Source organism: Ascaphus truei, chromosome 1, assembly GCF_040206685.1.
Source record: "Ascaphus truei isolate aAscTru1 chromosome 1, aAscTru1.hap1, whole genome shotgun sequence".
NCBI classification, from domain to species: domain Eukaryota; kingdom Metazoa; phylum Chordata; class Amphibia; order Anura; family Ascaphidae; genus Ascaphus; species Ascaphus truei.
The window spans coordinates 70,167,287-70,188,283 of record NC_134483.1 but is presented as its reverse complement, the minus strand read 5'-3'; the positions used below and the strand labels follow the sequence as shown (position 1 = coordinate 70,188,283).

At 43.9% G+C, this 20,997-nt stretch overlaps 1 protein-coding gene across 1 annotated transcript in view; it reads left to right on the top strand.

Annotated features, from left to right (window-relative positions):
• SLC38A9 (solute carrier family 38 member 9) overlaps positions 1 to 12,749 on the top strand; it is a 212,587-nt gene extending 199,838 nt beyond the window's left edge. Inside the window, exons 14-15 of the mRNA XM_075589191.1 lie at positions 618 to 707; positions 11,370 to 12,749. Of these exons, the coding sequence (XP_075445306.1) occupies positions 618 to 707; positions 11,370 to 11,535 (256 nt within the window). The 3' untranslated portion in view covers positions 11,536 to 12,749. The remainder of the gene's footprint in view (positions 1 to 617; positions 708 to 11,369) is intronic.
• Positions 12,750 to 20,997: the final 8,248 nt, after the last annotated feature.

Genomic DNA, 20,997 nt, shown 5'->3' with positions numbered 1-20,997 from the left:
AAAAGCTTCAAACATTAACGTGTAGGATTTAAAGTGGCATTGGGAGTAGATAGTCAAAATCGCATAGAATTGTATTTGTGTCGAATGGTTTGCTGGTAAGCACCAATTTATGTCTGTCGGTATGTAAAACGTGTTAGATGACATAGAATCACAAGTCATCTTGGGGAAAAAAGACTCCAAATGCACACCCACCAAGGGCTTGGCAATTTACTGCGCGGGTATTTTTCATATTCTTTCACAATATTGCGTCGTAGACTAAAAGAAGCCTATGCAGCCCATGGAGTCTAGACTTTGGCATCTAAATTCTACCTGTTAACCTGATGCGGATGATGCCACAATGCTTGTATATCAACAAATAATCAACCAATATTACAATTCAGTAGAAACCTGGTTCATTGTGCAGGTTGTATTAATGGATATCTTTGTCCTAAGGCAAATCTGTTGTTTAATAAGAATCTGTTAAGGTCTACCAAAGTTCTAGCCAGTCTCCTAGTGAAACCCATTGTGTGATTTATTTTCTCTGCCACTTTCGGAGACACCCATCACTAGTTAGGCTACTGGTTGAGTGACTTTGTTTGAACTGCATCCTAACCTAATTATTGTTTTCTTCTTTTTAGCTTATTACATGTTTTGGGTCTAAACATTGCAGTTGTAGGAGTTGGAGTGAGCATGGCCAGGTTCTACCCTAACATTGGAGGAATTATAAGGTACAAATTCAGTTATGAGTATACGGACAAGGATACATTTGATCTTTTGTGGTGGCCGGGCACATAACCTGAAAAAAACTCAATAGGAAAAAGGAAAAAAAAAAAAAAAGTATAATTCAGCAGCTTAACCCATTCACAATAAATGTCAAGATTTATATAAGGGGAAGCAGTTCCCCGTTGGCTTTACCTTTTTAAAATATATATATACAGTATGTGGGAAGGAGGGGATCACCGGAGCTGAACCGCATTTATTTTGGCTCTGGGGACCCCAGGGTACTTATCCGGGAAGTTGCCGCCGGTTACTTCCTGGTTGTTGTTTAAATGCCAGCATCAGGCTGGCCAATAGAAAACCATGACATAGGATGGCGTGGCCTCCTATTGGCCTGCGTAACTTGGATGATACTGGCGTCACCTTCGCTTGTAAGTATATTTGGAACCAGTGAGGTCCCCAGAGCTGACAATAGGGATACATTTAAAATAATAATAATTTTAGCAAGCCGCACTGCTTATTTATGTCATTTTGATTTGAATAAATTCAATAAACTGTCCTATTCATTACAAGAAGTTTCTAAAATACTTTTGAGAAATATCTTAAAAAGGGTTTTCATCATTATATGCAACATCATTAATATTCTCCATCATTAGTCATCTGTATTTCATCATTGTTTTCCTTATACAAACTTTCCTACATGAACATTTAAGCATGTATAGAACGCCAACGAATGTACAGCTTATAAATGACTGAATTGTAGCTGTTTGTGTTTTATAATGTGCTCTTGTTCTGCTGTGATAAGTCATTTTTACCTATCCTTGTTTTTGATCTTCATTATTTCTCCCTCTAACTCCCAGACTAAATTCTCGTAACAAGCGGTGTAAAAATGTGTAAACCGCTTCCCACAAGCCAACGATAAGATCTGTCTGATTTCCCAAGAATTATTACGTAATTGTTGCATGATATTGTTATTTTATTTGGCATTGTAGGGCAGTGGAACAAAAGGATGTTAATCAAACAATACTTTGAAATCTTATTGCACATGTTAAGTATATATTTTTCTTGATTGCATTTGAATACAATGAACATTTGTATGATGTGTATGTGACTGGCAAGGGTAACCAGGCTATATAATAAAGGTTAAACCCTCTAGTTGCCCTTGGGTCTCGTGGGTCCCTGGCAGCTACCTACAGTAGCACTATAAGCCAGGGGCCAGGTATCATTACATGCAAAGTTAAAGTGACCCCTGCTTTTCCACTTTCCATGTTCTCGCTACCCCAGACTCATGAAACTTGCTGTGTGTAAGTTTTAGGTGGGATATTTGGGTACGATTGTAATTATTTTGTTTGCAGGAGTTCATGGACTGGAGATACCGGTAGTACCTTAATTCTACCCGGCGAGCAGGCATGATTTGCCCGTATGCGAGTGGAATTACACCGGGGCTGCCTCATGTCCCCCAGACTCCTGGTTTTCAAGCTCCGATATCTCAGTCGTATATAACGTACAGTCATGAGTCTCCCCAAGGTCCCCCATGTATTAAAATATGTTTTATATGTGTAACGGTGTTTCCCCCACCCTCTGGGAGATTCCCCTGTTACCAGGTGTATGGTGCATGCTACCGGTTGGCTCACAGAATGCTGAGTTGTCCGCCGATGGTTGTGGGGACTACAAGACAGGCTTCTGGGGTATAAACCCGACATTTACTCCATGGTACACAGCGCCTCCATCTGCCGTAAGCTCCAGATGTATGGAGGAGATCTCCTACAGTAGAAACGGTTACCGCTCCCCCTAGTAAGATCACACACCAGGCAGGAGGTGTATTCAACTGGAACGGATTTATTCCTGTACACTCACAGCAACACGGCAGTCCTCTGCCCAATACAGTCTCTGTTCTGGTCTCCAAACTTGGGATGGTCCCTGGACCTTCACTACGGGTGAAGGGCCTCCACAGCAGTCCCCGCTCTTCCCCAGCCCTCTAGTAGGACCAGGGGGAAAGGTAATCACTCGCTCTCCTCCTTAGGGAAGAGGATCAGAGCCTGCCAGTGCACAGCAGTCCTGCGTGATACCTTGTCTCGCTCAACGGTAGAGACACTAATGAATTTGGGGTTGCAACTCCATTAAGTACAGTAGGGGGAAGGTACTAGGTCTGAACCCAGGATTGGGCAGCACTCAGACCTAATCCTCCTGTCACTCAAGGAAGTACCTGTGTGGGGAAACCCATAATTGGTACTGGCACTGCCAGTTGCATGCCAGCGAGGGCAGGCTAGTAGCCACACCAGGCATGGCTACATTCATTCTCCCTCTGGTGGAATCCAATGGTCCCCATTTGGACCCGAAATTTGGTGTACAATCCCTCATTAGGTAACCTGGAACCAAAACAACATAACAACAGTGTTTATCAGCAGTAGTATTATCACATAATACACAGTTGATAAGTATACCAGCATAGGTGATACATACAATTTTCCTGCAAAACACAGTACATAACAGTATTATATGAAGCAACAATCATATTACTTCATTAACAGGACCCTGGTTCCTCCCAACCTGGAGAACCTAGTTACTATTTAATAGTAATGCTGTGGGTCTGGCTTTTGTACAAAGCACCAGTAATATCTGGTATAGTGACTGAGAATACCCTCTTTGGGTGCCTTTCTGAAACATACTCCACCCGTTCCAAATAAATGGATCTGCCTACCTTCCACTTATCCATAAAATAGGCATCGCGGTCTTCAGTATGACAGGCAGAGTATCTACATTTAGGTAACACCTAAGCTGACGCCGCCACCCTTGTCAGTGACCCAGGCTCAGAAGACCCACTAGAGAACCCTCCCAAAGTCTCGTTTTCCTCAGAGCTAAACTCAATCAACGTCCCCATCCCATGGCTCCTGGAAATAGAGTGCTGATTTCAGACTATTTCGGGCCCACCTTACAGCGCTCTAGGAAAAAAAATGTCAGGCAAGCACGGTGGAGGTGGAACTAGTCGTAGAGTCTTGGGCAGTAAAGTCTTTGAAGTCTCGGTAAGAGTCCTTGGTCTGCGCCCTACTCTGACTGGATACCAGAGATATGCTCACAATGTGAGGCTCCGCAACTGGCTTGGGTTTCCGGCACATTACATGGTCCTGGTATTTAGCCATGTCCTTTGGGGAAAATGTTTTCGTACTCACCGGGTCCACAGATTTTCTGCGACCCAGGTGCGCCTGAATATGGTCCATAAAATGTCCCACGCCTCTTTTAGGTACAGCGGTACTCACCGGAGCGGGAATCCGCCGTTCCTCGTTTGCCCCGGCAGTCGCCTTCTGGATGACGTCATCAGACTCCGGTCTCGCGGGATCTGGGTAAAGGTCGATGTCCCACACCGGAAGTATGTCAACATCTGGTCTTTGCTTGTGTGTGTATTCGCCATCCGCATAGGAGTCAGCACTGGAAGGTACCTCCCCACCAGAAGTCTCCATCGGGTCCTGTTGGAGGTAAGGGGGTGGACTCTCACCGCTCCGCTGACTCGCCGAAACCCTGTTGACTCGCCGGACGGTATGTGGTTCGCCGACCAGGCCGCTAGGAACTGCCACCGCTGGGATGCTCCTCCACCGCTCAGACGCTCCATTGCTGTCATTTGAACCGGACTCCGCCGTCGCTCGGTGTCACAGGTAACTTCTGCTTTCACAGTGTCGGTAGGGGTACACGCGGGTGGGCGAAGCACCACAGATGCACGACCACTGCATAGGCTTGACGAGGGTAGAGACACATCCGCCGGGGGAGAGATACTGAAGCATCTTGCTATCGTCCATGGATATCAGCAAGCAGCTTTCCAGCTCCTGTGCCACAACCGGCAGCGGCTCCTTCTCACCCCGGGCAGTCAACTTACCCGGTTGCTCATCGTAGGTTGATGCCGGCTCATGGACCATCGCTGGCTCCATCTCTGGGACCGGGTCTGGAACCATCTCTGGAATCGATGTCATCGGGTACTCTAACCCCAAGGAGCATTCTGTAGGGCACACAGACCCTTTTGAACCTCCATTGCTGAGGTAGTTGTTGTTGTATCATCGTCGGCCGTCCAAGTCTTGGGGTCAGCCGCGTCTTTCATAGATAAGGTTGTAGGCGCCAGCAGCATCGGCTTTAGATAGCAGGCCCCACATCATGGACACTTGGCATCCCAGGCAAGATCTCCGCCAGGGAAGTCACACTTAGGGCATAGGCATTAGAGGTAACGGTTCCCTTCCACCTTCACTACCAGGAGACCTCCTGGTAGACGGTAGTGAGAGAAAACAAAAGAACTGGCCATGATCAGAACTTGTTTGAAGCGCGAAAGCAGGAGTACAACATAAGCAGCTCCTCTCTCCTTGCAGGCTCCGAAGAACTGAGGGTGCGGTCGCCAACATCCAGCTTCTCCCTTAGCTGAGACAGTTGTTCGGCATTGGTTGTCACAGTGCCCCCCTCAATCTGGTGGAAATTAGTTTGTAGATACTAGGACACAGCGTTCCCAGTGTACCGTGCTCAGCTGCAGGAAATCTTTAAATGTCCATTTGGAATAATGCCTCTCAATGAGGGAAGCAGGGAGACACCACTCTCTGCAGATATAATGTATAAATGTGTCTCTAATTATATCTCCTAAAATATGGGGGAATTGTATTATATTGGTGAGTGTCAGTAAAAAATCTCTGACCTCCCAGTAACACAATATATTGTATCCCCCCTGGAGAAAAGACAACAGTGAATGAATAACCAACCGTAATAAACGGATGGGTGTACTCACAGTAGAGAGAAATCCTGTGTAGTGAATCCCACGGCGTGCATCACGTTGAGAAAGCAGCAACAAAATATCCTCACGGAAAGAACGGAGCACAGCAATTGCAGTAAGAAGGGGGCTAGATACCGCTATTAAAAATCCTTTATTCCATGGTAGACATCATGGCATGGGATAAGTTAAAAGTCTCGAACGCGTTTCGGGCCGTCGCCCTTTGTCAACGAGAATATTGAACAGACTGCGGCTGCCGCAGCTGATATAGGAGTTCCCCTGCCTCCAACTGATTGATGACGTCATCTGCCATTGGCGCGGGATCGTCAAGGTATGATCTGATTGGTCCAAAGTGTGGACCAATGAGCTCCTTAGGTTGCGAATGCATCACTGATACCAGGGAGGGAAAGGGGAGTGACACCTATATCAGGAGCGTAGCTACTGCATGTTGAAAGCTCAACATGCACTAATGACAACATACAGGGTTAAAAAAAATACTATAAACATGTATAGAAGCAATCTTCTACTCTGAGATGGAGATCATAGAGGGCATAGTTGTATCCAATGTATGGTTATGTACAATATTCTTCATTATGTCTAATATATGGCCATATGCAATATTATCTACAGTCCTTAATGTATGTATATACATAGGGCAAAATACATCTTCGCAGGTATAATTTTAAAATGAAAAAGCTATACTATTTATCAAGCATCTGTTGTAGACAATCAGGGATATATATACTGGTTAGGAGTTGAGCCTCTCTTGTGACATGGATAGACAATTAAACAGTGTAAACTGTTTAATTGTCTATCCATGTCACAAGAGAGGCTCAACTCCTAACCAGTATATATATCCCTGATTGTCTACAACAGATGCTTGATAAATAGTATAGCTTTTTCATTTTAAAATTATACCTGCGAAGATGTATTTTGCCCTATGTATATACATACATTAAGGACTGTAGATAATATTGCATATGGCCATATATTAGACATAATGAAGAATATTGTACATAACCATACATTGGATACAACTATGCCCTCTATGATCTCCATCTCAGAGTAGAAGATTGCTTCTATACATGTCTATAGTATTGTTTTTAACCCTGTATGTTGTCATTAGTGCATGTTGAGCTTTCAACATGCAGTAGCTACGCTCCTGATATAGGTGTCACTCCCCTTTCCCTCCCTGGTATCAGTGATGCATTCGCAACCTAAGGAGCTCATTGGTCCACACTTTGGACCAATCAGATCATACCTTGACGATCCCGCGCCAATGGCAGATGACGTCATCAATCAGTTGGAGGCAGGGGAACTCCTATATCAGCTGCGGCAGCCGCAGTCTGTTCAATATTCTCGTTGACAAAGGGCGACGGCCCGAAACGCGTTCGAGACTTTTAACTTATCCCATGCCATGATGTCTACCATGGAATAAAGGATTTTTAATAGCGGTATCTAGCCCCCTTCTTACTGCAATTGCTGTGCTCCGTTCTTTCCGTGAGGATATTTTGCTGGTGGAAATTAGAGTAGGTGCACACTGGGACAGGAGAGTGACTTTGACTCTTCTCTAAGCCAGCCACATTACTCAGGCGCAGTTCTGGCTTTCGCGCCAGACCCTTGCAGAACCTTGCAACAATTAAGCGTGCAACCTTTTTTGCAGGCAGCATACCGTCTCCTCACCCCAACAAGTCTTCCGTGACGGACACTCAGGATGCGCGGTCTCGTGGTCCCAGCACGCGCGCGGACCTTGCGTGGCCTGAATTCCCATCTACGGATTCTGACCCCGCCCCTCGCTCTGATGAACGATGGGTGCGTTCGGCCAGCCTCCCTGCTGACGCGCGGTATAAGCCCCGTCCTCGCTCTGGTGATGGACAGGACCAGCGTGGGAGTGACGTGCAGTCTCGGCTCCGCCCCCGGACCTCCTTGACGCACGCGGGTCGGCGTGCGATTGGTCCCGCCCACTCTTGCTCTAAAAACACTCAGTATCGGCGTAGGAGTGAAGAGCTCCAAGCTCTGACCCCTGACCTCCGGGACGCGCGCGGGTCGGCGCGTGAGCAGTTCCACCCCCATCCCCGATTAGGCTGTGTCATAGGGCACACCCATGTCTACCAGCAGCCTATCGGTGCTTACTTCCTGGTTCCGCCCTGGCTGGCTATTGGAGACTCCTCCTATATATACATTCAGTCTGCTCTCTATCCTTGCTGAGCATAGTCTAGTGTGACGCTGTGCCTTGCTGCATTCTAGCTCCAGACCTTGCCTTGCCGATTAACCTCTTGTTGCCTGACCCTTCTTGTCTCCTGGATTCCGCACTTCTCCTCTCCTGATCCGGCTTCGTACGACCATTCTCTTGTCTCCAGTCCTTACCTTGGCTAAGTACTCGCACGATCCGATATTCTCCAATCCTGAACCTGGCTACTTACCCCGACAATCCGCTACTCTCCAATTCCGAAATTGGCTACACACTCTGACGATCCGCAACTCTCCACTCCTGAACCTGGCAAGTACTTTGACTATTCTCCTATCCGTAATCCTGACCTGGCTTGAATGACTACTCTACATCCTAGGCGCGCCCGCGTGGCTGTGGGTCGGCGTTAACCAATTCCCTACCTCAGCACCACGGTCACGCTTCGTTTGTGATGAGCTACGCGTTACACATACGCAGTCTCCAGTCTTGGCGGGAGACGCCATTTTGCGCAGCGAACTTCACGTGGTGTGTTCTCGGGCAGGAGAACCACCATTTCAAGTGCACTATCATACAGGACCACATGTCCCAAACGATTCCGGGAGGAATCCATTCTCTGTAGGCCTTTACAGCACATGGTTTTAATGTCTGCCAAGCATAGGTATACCCCTGGCTAGCAAAGCTCCCTCTGATACCCTGCACTCGGTCACAGTCCATTATGTGGTTTTACTGTGTGTCAATGGCTAGTGATACTGTAGTGGTTCTTCAAGCAGAGAAGTATGGGCACCTGCGGATCAGGTACTTCTCCAAAGACACCACCCGTCAGTACCTTACACGCCACCCGGTCTGATCCTGACCCCATAGTCTCCTTCAGGTGGTCCTGGCCTGTGGCAATGGGACCCCCACTCCAGACACCCTATGTGTCAGACTGCATTGTGACTTTGAACAGCAACAGCATCTCTATCACACACACCTTGCCCTATGGATCAGCGTAGGCTGCAGTTCATTTGACACTACACCTAGCCTCCCTCTCTGTTCAGCACTCATTCTGGAAGCGTATCTGTACATTTCCAGCCTTGTGTCGCTGAAAGCCTGTCCTGTCGCTGATCTCAGCAGCGCCTCCAAATGTAACAGTGTTTCTCCCACCCTCTGGGAGATTTCTCTGTTACCAGGTGTATGGTGCATGCTACCTGTTGGCTCACAGAATGGTGAGTTGTACGCCGATGGTTGTGGGGACTGCAGGACAGGCTTCTTGGGTATAAACCTGACATTTACTCCATGGGACACAGTGCCTCCATCTGCCGTAAGCTCCAGATGTATGGAGGCGATCTCCTACGGTAGAAATTGTTACCTCTCCCCCCAGTAAGAGCACACACCAGACAGGCGGTATATTAAACTGGAACGCATTTATTCCTGTACACTCACAGCAACACGACAGTCCTCTGCCCAATACAGTCTCTGTTCTGGTCTCTAAACTTGGGATGGTCCCTGGACCTGCACTAAGGGTCAAGGGCCCCGCAGCGGTCCTTGCTCTTCCCAAGCCCTCTAGCAAGCCCAGGGGAAAATGTTATCACTCGCTCTCCCCCTTAGGGAAGAGGACCAGGGCCTGCCAGTGCACAGCAGTCCTGCGTGATACCTTGTCTCTCTCAACGGTAGAGACACTAATGAATTTCATGTTGGAACTCCCTTAAGTACAGTAGGGGGAAGGTACTAGGTCTTAACCCAGGATTGGCATCACTCAGACCTAATCCCACATCCTCCCCTGTCACTCAAGGAAGTGCCTGTGTGGGAAAAACCCATTATCGGTACTGGCACTGCCTGTTCTTTACCAGGACTTGCATGCCAGCGAGGGTAGGCTAGTAGCCACACCAGGCATGGCTACATGTGTTAGATACATTTATTATAAGGCTCTATGCAGTCCGCCAGGGCATCTGCTTAAGGTGCCATTAAGTCTGCATAGAGTCCGTAGTTCAAAGAGGAGACAGGATGTTGAGAGGTGTCAGGGTGTTAAGTGGCCGGGCAGGGCAGATTACTGAGGTCGAGAACAGAGACCCCCTGCGGGGAGGACCCTCTGGTCTGCCAGACTTAGTGGAGCCTGCCTAGTAGGTGGCAATGGGTTGACCATGGGAAGCAGCAGAATGTCGGCGCGTTCGCTATTGGCCGATTTATATGTCCCCCCCACAGGGCATCCCGAGCCGGCTTGACATGACCCTTCCTCTGACGTCAGCCAAGAGACCGGCCTCTGTTTATATTGGCTAGTTGGATAGGGTTCCTGCGCTCTGATTGGTCGCTCCCCCTACCTCCATGCTAAAGATAGCTTAGCGGAGGGTATGTAAGGAGACGGCCGAGGCAGAGATCCAGACCATCTAGTGACTTGTCGATGAAGCTAAGGCGGGCTTTTCAAAGTTGCTCTGTTGCAAATGACAGAGCAACTAGCTTTGTTTTGAGGCTAGGAAAGACTGCCTTGCACAGATTAAGTGAGACACGAGGACCATGTTCTGAGAATTGAATGTAGCCGTTGCGGCTGGGAACTGAAGCCGAAAAGAGGACCAGGAGAACCAGGTGTATATCCCGGTCAGGGTAAGCTCATCCAAGCGGGCGCCTTGCACCTAGGAAAGCCTAGATTTTCCCCCCAGTAAGTGTATTTTTAACTGTTTCTTGTGTAATTCTTCTTCTCGTACGTGGGTTTACCAAAATAAATGCACTTTGTTTTTACTACCTTATTTTGCCTAATGTATGATCCCAGTAATATATAAATGGTGTTAAAAGTACCTGGTCTCCCGTGACAATGGAGATTAACATGCAGCAGACAAAAAAATATTAATAATAAAATATGGTTACATGATTCTGTAGAGATTCTGGACACACATATAATTTTTATACCAGTTTATGCCCAATTCGTCACACTGTACTGTAAAAAAAATACCTAACTACATGGGTGCAGCAAACAAAAATCCATAACAATGTTAACATGAATAAATCAGACCTGATGTCACTGTTTTGTAATTTAAAGGTTGCTGTGAACAGCTCATTCACTGATTGTATAGAGCGTCTTACACTTGACTGCCCACACACCTGTGGTCACACAAAGTCTTTTATCTGCATGTCACTTGGCAACCATTACACTGTGCAGACAAGCAGATATTTATATCCCACTGAGTGTATTTTTATTTTTCAAACAATGAGTTTAATAACCAACTAACTAACAAGCGTAGCGATACTTTAATCGCATAAGGTGCTGATTCAAGATCCTTACAGAGGTCAAGACTTCTGCAGCTAAAACAACTGGCTTACAATCATGGAGTTACCTGAAGCCTGAAGGCATTTATTATAATATACGAGCACACATTTATTATAATATACGAGCATACATTTATTATAATATACGAGCACACGTTTATTATAATATATGAGCACACGTTTATTATAATATACGAGCACACATTTATTATAATATACGAGCACACATTTATTATAATATACGAGCACACATTTATTATAATATACAAGCACACATTTATTATAATATACAAGCACACATTTATTATAATATACAAGCACACATTTATTATAATATACAAGCACACATTTATTATAATATACAAGCACACATATATTATAATATACAAGCACACATTTATTATAATATACAAGCACCCATTTATTATAATATACAAGCACCCATTTATTATAATATGTAGGAGGTGTTCTAATTCAAGTAAACGTGCAAATCATGGTTTTATTTTTCAGGTTCTCGGGAGCGACTTGCGGACTGGCCTTCGTGTTTGTTTACCCGTCCCTGATTCACATGATTGCGCTTCATCGCAGAGGGCAGCTGAAATGGCCATCTTTGGTTTTTCACGTTTTCATCATAGTTTTAGGACTTGGTAATCTGATTGCACAATTCTTAAGGTGAAAGTGTGTTTCCTTCAGGCTGCATTTCTTTCTAGGTTTACATCAGCAACTTTTCGTCTCTCTGATTTCGCCCCTCCATACATCCCTTTTCCAGAAAGCAAGGACAAGAAACGGTCTACTTGACTTCAAGCAATAGGACGATTCATTTTGTAAACGGATAGCTACACATTTTACAGATAAATTAGAACAGTGTTGTCTATGGCTGACATATTTAAAGAGGTTTATTTTCGGACGATGCCACCTTGCATGTCGTCCTCGCTCTCACCACCATCGATACCTCACATGCAGTCTACGGATGTTTGGTCTTGTAACCTTCAAGGCAAATGTCTAATAATGAGTACTCGGCTTTGAAAATGCCTTCTAATAACCCATTCTTGTGCCTGACACACCCGTACGCCTGTAGTGGCAGTTTTGCTACGAACATGAAATGTTAAACCCTTGATATCGTTCGAGAAGTATTTTTCAATTATGCCATTATACTGTTTAACGTTTTTTCCGAACAACCCTGTGCAAATCTGTTAAATGTGTATGTAAACTCTCGGTTCCTCCTCACTACATATACGTTACACTGGATGAAGTTTATTTTTTTTTTGTTATTCCCGATGGGTAAAGTTCTCGGATTTGACTAGATTATTGATTGTACACAAACCGTTCCTTCTGCACAAGACAGGAATTGGAGCGTAGGCAGAAGTAATCCTGAGAACGAAACGGTCTTCAGACATGCTACGATTATTATGGATAGCACTCGGGGCTCAAAACATATTTTTAAGAAACTTTTGTAAAAAGTTATATAAAAAAAGTTTTGCTTTTTGAGACAAGCAATTAATCATTTGTGAGCTAAACATCAACATGTCGACCTACAAGGAAAATGCTGCTTAAGAGGCATTAGTCACAACGGCGTTTATCACAGGCACCAATATGTATGTATCCTCATGACCGGTATTAGATCGTTTTATTTTTTTTTTGTTTGTTTTTTTACACATACTTTGGTTCACTGATCTTTTGTTACTATTGAGAATCCATTTTAAAGTGTTTGGAGGAGTTATATGGCAAAACAGTGAATCCAAACAATCATACAGTATTTCTTTTGTGACTTAAAATGTTTCACCTACAGAGATGAGTCGTGATAAAGCTGCACACGTAAAATGTGTATTTATTGTGGATGTATACAAAAAAAATTGATGAACATCTGCATAAAATACTTCAACACTTCAATGTTGTGTCTTCCAAAAGTGCTAGACCCCCCGGTACCTGAAATACCGGGACACATTCGGCACTGCTGTTACAGAGAGAGGCATCACCACACCCACTTACACTCATTTCACAAAAAGTGAAATGCTTTTCCTTTCTTTTTTTCTTTTTTTAATGAAGGGACTTTTTTTTTGTAACTTTAGAATGGGAATTGTCAGGGTTTGAAGGCAGAACGATATTGTATCTCTAGAGAATCTTAAAGTATAACCCAGGGGGGCGCAAACTTTTTTCCCTGCGCCCCCCTGCCGGCTGTCCCTTCACTCCCGCGCCCCCCCCCCCCCCAACCCCAACTTACCCGCGCTCCGGCGTAATGACGTCACGTTGCCATAGCAACGTGACGTCACATGACCTCGCCGCGTCATTTTGACGCCGCGTTGCCATGGTGACGCAGGAGGAAGCCGCCGGAGCCACGGTAAGTTAGGTTTGCAGAGGCCCTGCAGCTCCCCCGGCACTTAATTTAAGTGCCTTCGGGAAGCGCGCGGGGCCTCTGTAAACCCCGCGCCCCCCGTCGGTAGTCTTGCGCCCCCCCTGGGGGTCGCGCCCCACAGTTTGCGCACCGCTAGTATAACCGATAGAAGTGGACACTTAAAATAACTGAAGACTAAAAATGGGTAACACAATTACTTACCCAAGCTTTTCAAAATAATGTCTCTTGAAATTTGAGGTTCTCTCCCCTGCATTTCAGCGTTCTACCTATAACGTCTTGCTTACCCCATGCTAACAAAGGGTACACTCTTCTCCACCAATGTTGGAACGCCTCATGTTTTTGACAAGTTGAGTGTATTCCATCCTGTTTTCTTAAATGGAGGCATTTCCCCATTTTGTTGTGCTGAAAGTTGACCAGTTCAGGGCATTCCTATATTTGATGGAAAATATGCACAGGAAGATTTTTCTGCTTTAGATCTTGCACATGTATGATCATAGCACTACATACCTTGAATATTGTATCATGTAGCTACAATATACTCCTGAGATGAATCCCTAAACACTGAATTCAATCATAAGCTTATTTCTATTCCTTCATTTATCATCAAGGATTTTTAATTGCATAGTTTGACCAAAAATGATAAGCTTTCCACCAAACCAATATTTTACCATCGGCTTGAGCTGTGTTTACATAAACAAAGTTTCTGGAAGCTGTGAGTGAATTGGCCATGTATCTTTTTTTACTCTTACCATTTTGTACTAGCGTAACTTATCTGTCCCTAGTTCTTATGGGGGGAAAACACACTCTACCAGCAAATGTAAAAACTGTGCTTTATAGCCAGCATTCAAGAGACCAGCTATGAAGCAGCCCTGACCAGGGGGTAATGCCTCCCTGACGCAGCCAGTGGTGGGAAGGGGGTAAGCTGGGGGGCTTAAAGGGCACAGCCGGGACCGGGTGCGCTCACTTTGCTTCTAGCTGTGACAGTTTTCTGATCAAGTAAGGGGATCTTAAACCAGGATGAGGATCAACAGCCAAGCAAAAGTAATAATACTAAAGCAATTCTTACCAGTGAGGCTGCACTAAAGCCTGACATTTTTAACATGAATAATTCATTCTGAAATAAAAACACTTTTAAGAGCATTTTTGGATACTGCAAAGCATAATGATGCATTGCAGGCTTTTGTTTCAGGGTTTGTTATTAACAAAGAAGCCCAAAGCTACATCCAATATGACAAAAATACACAGTGAAATATATATATATATATCTTGAAAAAGGGTCATTTAGTTAAACCATTTGGCCAAAGCATTATAAGCCTGCAAGCCACATCAAGGCATGACCATTAGCAGGCCCTAACACTAACTGATTACAATTCTTATTTACCTCTATAATTAGAGGAAGAATTATCGCATTGAATCTGTCGCAACCAGCTGCATGCAAGACCTGCTCACTTGGAAAGTGGGGAGGGGTGAGCTTAAAACCTGGGAGGGAGAGGCCACTGACCTCCAGGCATCTGAGACCAGCTGGACAAAGTTAATAAACACACACAAGAATTGTAATCAGTTAGTGTTAGGACCTGCTAATGGTCATGCCTTGATGTGGCTAGCAGGCTTATAACACTTTGGCCAAAGGGTTTAAATAAATGACCCTTTTTAAAGAAATATATAAGTATTTTACTGTGTATTTTTGTCATATTGGATGTAGTTTTGGGCTTCTTTGTTTTTTGTTGAATACATTTTGGCATGCCCACTAGCACTCCAATTGACACTTATATATACATATATATATTATGTGGTATTTTGGGGGGTTCCTTAGAGCTTGCTGGGTATCTGTGTGTTTATTATTTGCAAATTGGATGGATTTTGTTAAGAGGTCACTCCAAGGAATCGATTTGCTACATAGCAGCATTTCCCATCAGCCATTGCAGCACGTAAACACACTTGAGAAAATATTGTTCTTAAACTTCAGACTTGGCTAGACCTGTCTTCATTAAGTATCCTTTTTTTCATACTTTACATGTTCATTATATCGGGTCTTAAAACTATAGAGAAAAAGGAGAATTATCAGCTACCTCGACCCATTTAAACTTTTTGTTTATATAAATACTACTAAATCCTCTCCATACACTTTTTTTTTAAATAAAAAGGTTGGGTGGCATTAACTTCCTGTAGACATTCCTACATGACATTATTTAGCGTTGTTCCTACAGAAACATGCCGTGCGTGGAACATTTTGCTTATAAAACGTGAACAAACTTATTTCCTCTGCAACCAATCTCATGAATGTAGTTTTATTAAAAGCTTCCATGTTTGATCTCTCAACACAACTCAAATGTTGAAGTTGCATTGAAGCACGACTTGCCAACGCCAGTCCTCAAGCGCTCCTTACCGGTCAAGTTTTCAGGATATCTCTGTTTCAGCACAGGTGGCTCAATTAGTGACTCAGTCTTTGGGCCTCATGCAGAGAGCAGCGCAAAAAGCGAAAGCGGCATTAATTGGCGAATTCTGCCTTGAGAAAGGCAGAAACCGGCAAGTTTTAAAAAAAAGCGCCATTTTTTTTTTTTTTTTTTAAATTCGCCGCGCGGCTGGAGAGTTTCTAATCTCTCCAGTTTTTTTTTCTGCCGTATGCAGAGAGCCACGATAGCCATCTAGTGGCTGTTCGTGCCAAAAAAATGGCGCGATTTTCAACATTTTTCCTCTCCACCAAGCAGCTGGCGCTCTGCAGCCGGTGGAGTGGAAAAAAAAAAAACCGCGATTTTTTTCCCTACAAGTTTCAACAGCGCTTATAGCGCTGGTTGAAACTCTCCATATGCAGAAAGGCTTGTTAATGCAGTTTTCTGCCTTTTCTGCCCTTTCTGCATATGGAGAAAAAAACTCTCCAAAAAAGCTACAATTTTTCCCCCTCTCCAATTCTATATAGCGCTGCTCTCTGCATGAGGCCCTTTGACTGAGCCATCCATGCTGAAGCAGTGAAATCCTGAAAAGCTGACCTATTGGTAGCTCTAGGACTGGAGTTGGCTACCCCTACATTAAAGTGGCCAGCACCTTCTCTGAGCTGACAAATGTTGGGTGCTTATTATCTGCGCAAATTTAAGTCTGAAAGTCAATGTAGGAAATATGTGTTTTAGATCACTATATTACTACACTTCTACATTACTCCATTTTTTTTTATCCCCCCCTTTTTAATGGGTGTGAAGCAGGGGGTCCTTGGAGATTAGACGCAATTTGTAACTCCGTGGATCCTCTGGTTCCAGGGATACAGACCTGTAAAAGGTAGCACCGGTAATGTCCCCTCCTGGGGAAGTGGCAGTGTAAATCTTCCGTGCCACACGGTGTATTTAAATACATGGAAGTACTGATAATTCCTTTCCCGGCCTGTATCATGGAAACCAGCGAGTCCCCAGAGCTGCAACGACTGTGATTCAGCTCCGGGGATCCTCCGCTTCCCACCTAATGTAAAACAGCCAAAAAAAGGGGTGCAGGGGTTGGACTGCTCTTTTAAGAGGAATGTAAATATTGAATAAGAACTGGACCAAAGAGGAATTAAAAGGATATGTTAAAAATAAATTAAAAAAATGACTGAGGGAATTGTTTAGGTATAAACAGTCTGTGTTTACAGTGAATGCTTTTGTAGTTTATTGCTGGACAAAATATATAAATGTACATTACCAAAGGCTGAACCCTTTCAGTGCTGGAGGGTCGGCACTTGCGCATTACATTACTGGTCTTTGGAGTGATCACGTCATACGTCTTCTGTTTCAGATCAGAGGTGGCATGCCCCTTCAGTGTTCTATGCTATATATATCTCATCACATACAGCCCCCAAAAACCTAGCAGAGACTAATGATGTACGATGTACGTCATAAGGGTCCTCCAAGGCTGCCGCTTTTCTTGACGTACACTGTATGTCAACACAGCACGGAACGGGTTAATGGAAATGTAAACGTCGAACAAAGAGTAAAGCCTTTTATATCCAGCCTTTGCACAAACTGGAAATGTGTTTTTATTGCTGCAAATAGTAACATTCAAGATGTTAGGGGTTTTGTTTCTTTCTCGTTTTCTCAACCCGTTTATTTTTTGTAATCATTTTTGTGATTTAGATTTTTGGGGCAATTCCATTAAAATTCAAACCCTGCATCTTTTTCACATTGCTTCTGTATGTGTTCTTGCTGTTTACTGGCCCAGATGAGTTGTTCGATATATCACTGTCGAATTAATTTTTTTCATTATAACAGCCCATATTCTTGATTTTGGCCCCGTGGCCAATTGGTTAAAAAGTTTTGATGAGTGGCCCCTGAGTTGTTGTCAAGGGAGTTATGATGACTTTTGTGAACTTTGAGGAAGGCTCCCCCGGAAAGAACACAGATATACAGATACTTGGCATTCACACATATGGAGTCCAATGTGTGCCAGCGTCCAACAAAGAAACACAACTCTCCCAATTTCTGGAAATTGTACAATACTTAAATTCCCTTGACATTGCAATCCAACTTTCTGACTTTGAAGCCATATAAAATGTTTTCACTTGAACAGAAAGTTCTTATAAGTTGCATCACTGAGTTTTGAGGCTTTATCTACATCTGCATCCCATTTTTTTGTTCTCTCTCGTTCTTTGCTCAACAGTTTGCACTATTTAATGACAAACATCATGGCCAAAAATGAACCATACAAATCTTAATACTGTAATATGTATTGGTTGCACATGTGCATCTTGCAATTCCAATTAAATACTGTGGCTGCTTTATCATTTGTGTTTAGTGTGAGCGATGTTAAGCAATTCACTGCTCTGTAAACAGGTTACTTTTAAGTTCAAATACTCCAAGTATTGTGTGGTGTGTTTCCAGTGGTACTCTCATTGATTATTAGTTGGCCACTGGACATGTTATATCATCATCTACTAAAAATAAACATTGGAGAGCATAAAAACTAATTGTCAAATGCTAATACATCTAATTTAGTGCAAAAACAGTGTGTGTACGCAGACGCACACGCACACTCTCCCTAGACAGTTCTCCCTATTAGGGCCCTTAGGACAGTACTGTGCATGGTAATAAAGTCAGTATATCCAATAGATCATCTTGAAAAAGGCATGTTTGTGAATTTTACCTGGGCTGGTAATCATTTTCCCCGAGATATCTATATCCTAAGTGATAGTCATGGCACGCTAGTACTCAAAAATCCATTTAAGGGTAAGTAGTCCGGGTGCTTATTCCTTGTCCCAAAGCTGTATCTTTTCTATATATGTGAAGAAACCAAAGGAGAAGGCGGTACACAGACAGCACGTGTAGTCAAATAGCTTACTCTGTATTTATTTTAACATTAGAGCAAGTACATCCATGTAACGTTTCAGGGCACTAAGCCCTTTCTTCAGACATACAGAACATATTCGTTACCTAGCAATATATAACACAAATAGACCCTTTAAACCCCTTACGGTGATTACTCATCACATCTCACCACGTGTAATGTCTTCTGGTAGCGGCTTGCTTCACTATGTCCTGGTACACGTGTGACATCATCCCTACACATGATGCGTTGACTTCCAGTAAACATCTTGTATCTTGGAAGCAATGTGTAAATGGAGCAACAGGCACAGGGGTATAATACCCCAAATAAATTACAATAAAAACTATACCAAGTTAAATAACAAATTAAAATACCGGTAGTGCAAACAAGGAATACAGTATTTCCCGTTATAAACAATCATTTTCTGTACAGGGAAATTCAGGTATGCATACAGGAGAACAAATATCCCATAGTGGTTTTCAGCTGTAAATAAAAGTATAGATGCAGAGTACAGATTTATATTGTACATATATGAAGCACAGGTACAAATCTGAACAAGAACACCACAAGATAATGAATACTAGTGTATATCTAACACAATTAATGTTAAAACATAAGACCAATATAGCAAACAAGTCGAGGAATAGGGAGAGAGAGAAATAACAGCCAAAATAGCAAAGCTAGGACGTGGTGACCAAAAAATTATTCATTGGTTAAAAAACAAAGTAGTAGTACTGGTAATCCTCTAACATGTTTCACACTGGAAGTGCTTTATCAAAGTCGAGGAATAGCCAGCATGGACAGTAAATCCCAACAACAATCTACTGTAGTATAAGGGAAAACAGGGTAGACAAAGTCCAACAGAACCCCTAGCAGTCATGGGAAGAGACTTTATCAGGGGATTTGCCCTACACCTCACTACCGGACATATATACACTTGATTCCTTAGGAACAAATTTAATACAAAATAAATAATTTTATATATATATATATATATATATATATATATATAATTCTGGGCCTTTCCTCTGTCAGTCCGGTTAGAACAGGCAGTGGAAAGGTTAATTCCTTCATTTGGCCTGTTTGTGAGTTTCAGCTCTGAAGTATTGTAGCAATATTCAGAGGCGGGCCTAAGCAACCTTTGAGCATGTTAATCCAAACGGTGGATATGGGTTGGAACACTCCTTGATGTGTGTGTGAGCCAATCGGTATCCAGCTTTGAGTTGTAATGATTCAAAGTTAGAGACACTCCCTGAGGATATTCAAATTGAGACATGTCTCCAAAAATATAGTATGTCAGTTAGTTAGTAGGAGTAGAGAGAAGAGATTGAAGAGAGGGGACAGAGAATCGTTCTCCCCCTCTTGCCCCACCTGGGTAAGGAGGGGGGGGGGGAGCTGTCCTCCATTGCCAGTTCTGTGGTCTGTTGTAATGACATAGTTCATTATTTTATTAAATTTATTTTATAGTCGGTCACTAAGAGTGTGTATGTTTTGTCTTTAGTGTAGGCTGACGTTACCCAGCAGTTTTACGCTGTTTTGTCCCGTCTCTGTTTTTCTCGTTTCATGATCTGTAAGCCATTGTGCTTATCCACTGAAGATCTCCGGACCTATCATCATTGGACATTATTTGCGCCAGGTTATTTTGTTGTCTGTTCTGATTCTGTCTGTACAGGGCAGTAGTTACCAGGCAGCCTGATCTTATGTAAGAGTTTATCACTGTTTAAACACTTATTTATTTGTAGACACTTTAGCGCTTTTTCACAGTATTTTTTCGATTGTTTTTAAAAACTGACAAGACTAAGGCCTAGTCCAGGGTGAAGGGAAGAGCAGAGCGAGCGGGCTGGCGCTCATGAGCAGTGACGTCACCTGAATGTACTGTAAGAGGGGTTAAGGCTGCACTCCACAAAAAAGAGAACGATGCATACAATTTACCGGTGCTGCTGGTTCAAGGAAGTACCTGCCATAAACTCCAAAGTACACTGAGGAAAAGAAGGGATCCAGCGCTCCACGGATTTCTGAATAAGAAAGATTTATTGTGCCACACAACGTTTCGACCTTATGGTCTTTATCAAGTGACTAGGCACTTGATAAAGACCATAAGGTCGAAACGTTGTGTGGCACAATAAATCTTTCTTATTCAGAAATCCGTGGAGCGCTGGATCCCTTCTTTTCCTCAGTCACCTGAATGTAAGCAGGAGACCAATCTTGTCGTGCTATAGGAAATTTGCGGGGGGCGTGTCAGTGGGACGGGGGCGTGTCAGTGGGACGGGGGGGCATCTATTGCAGTAACATATATATATATATATATCCATCTCTCTCCCCCCCATTGCTCTCTGCCCTGCTCTCCCACCCCCCCTGCGCTCTCTCTCCTGCCCCTCCTGCGCTCTCTCCTGCCCCTCCTGCGCTCTCTCCCGCCCACCCCTGCGCTCTCTCCCGCCCACCCCTGCGCTCTCCCCGCCCCCCCTGCAGTCTCCCGCCCCCCCTGTGCTCTCTCTTCTGCCC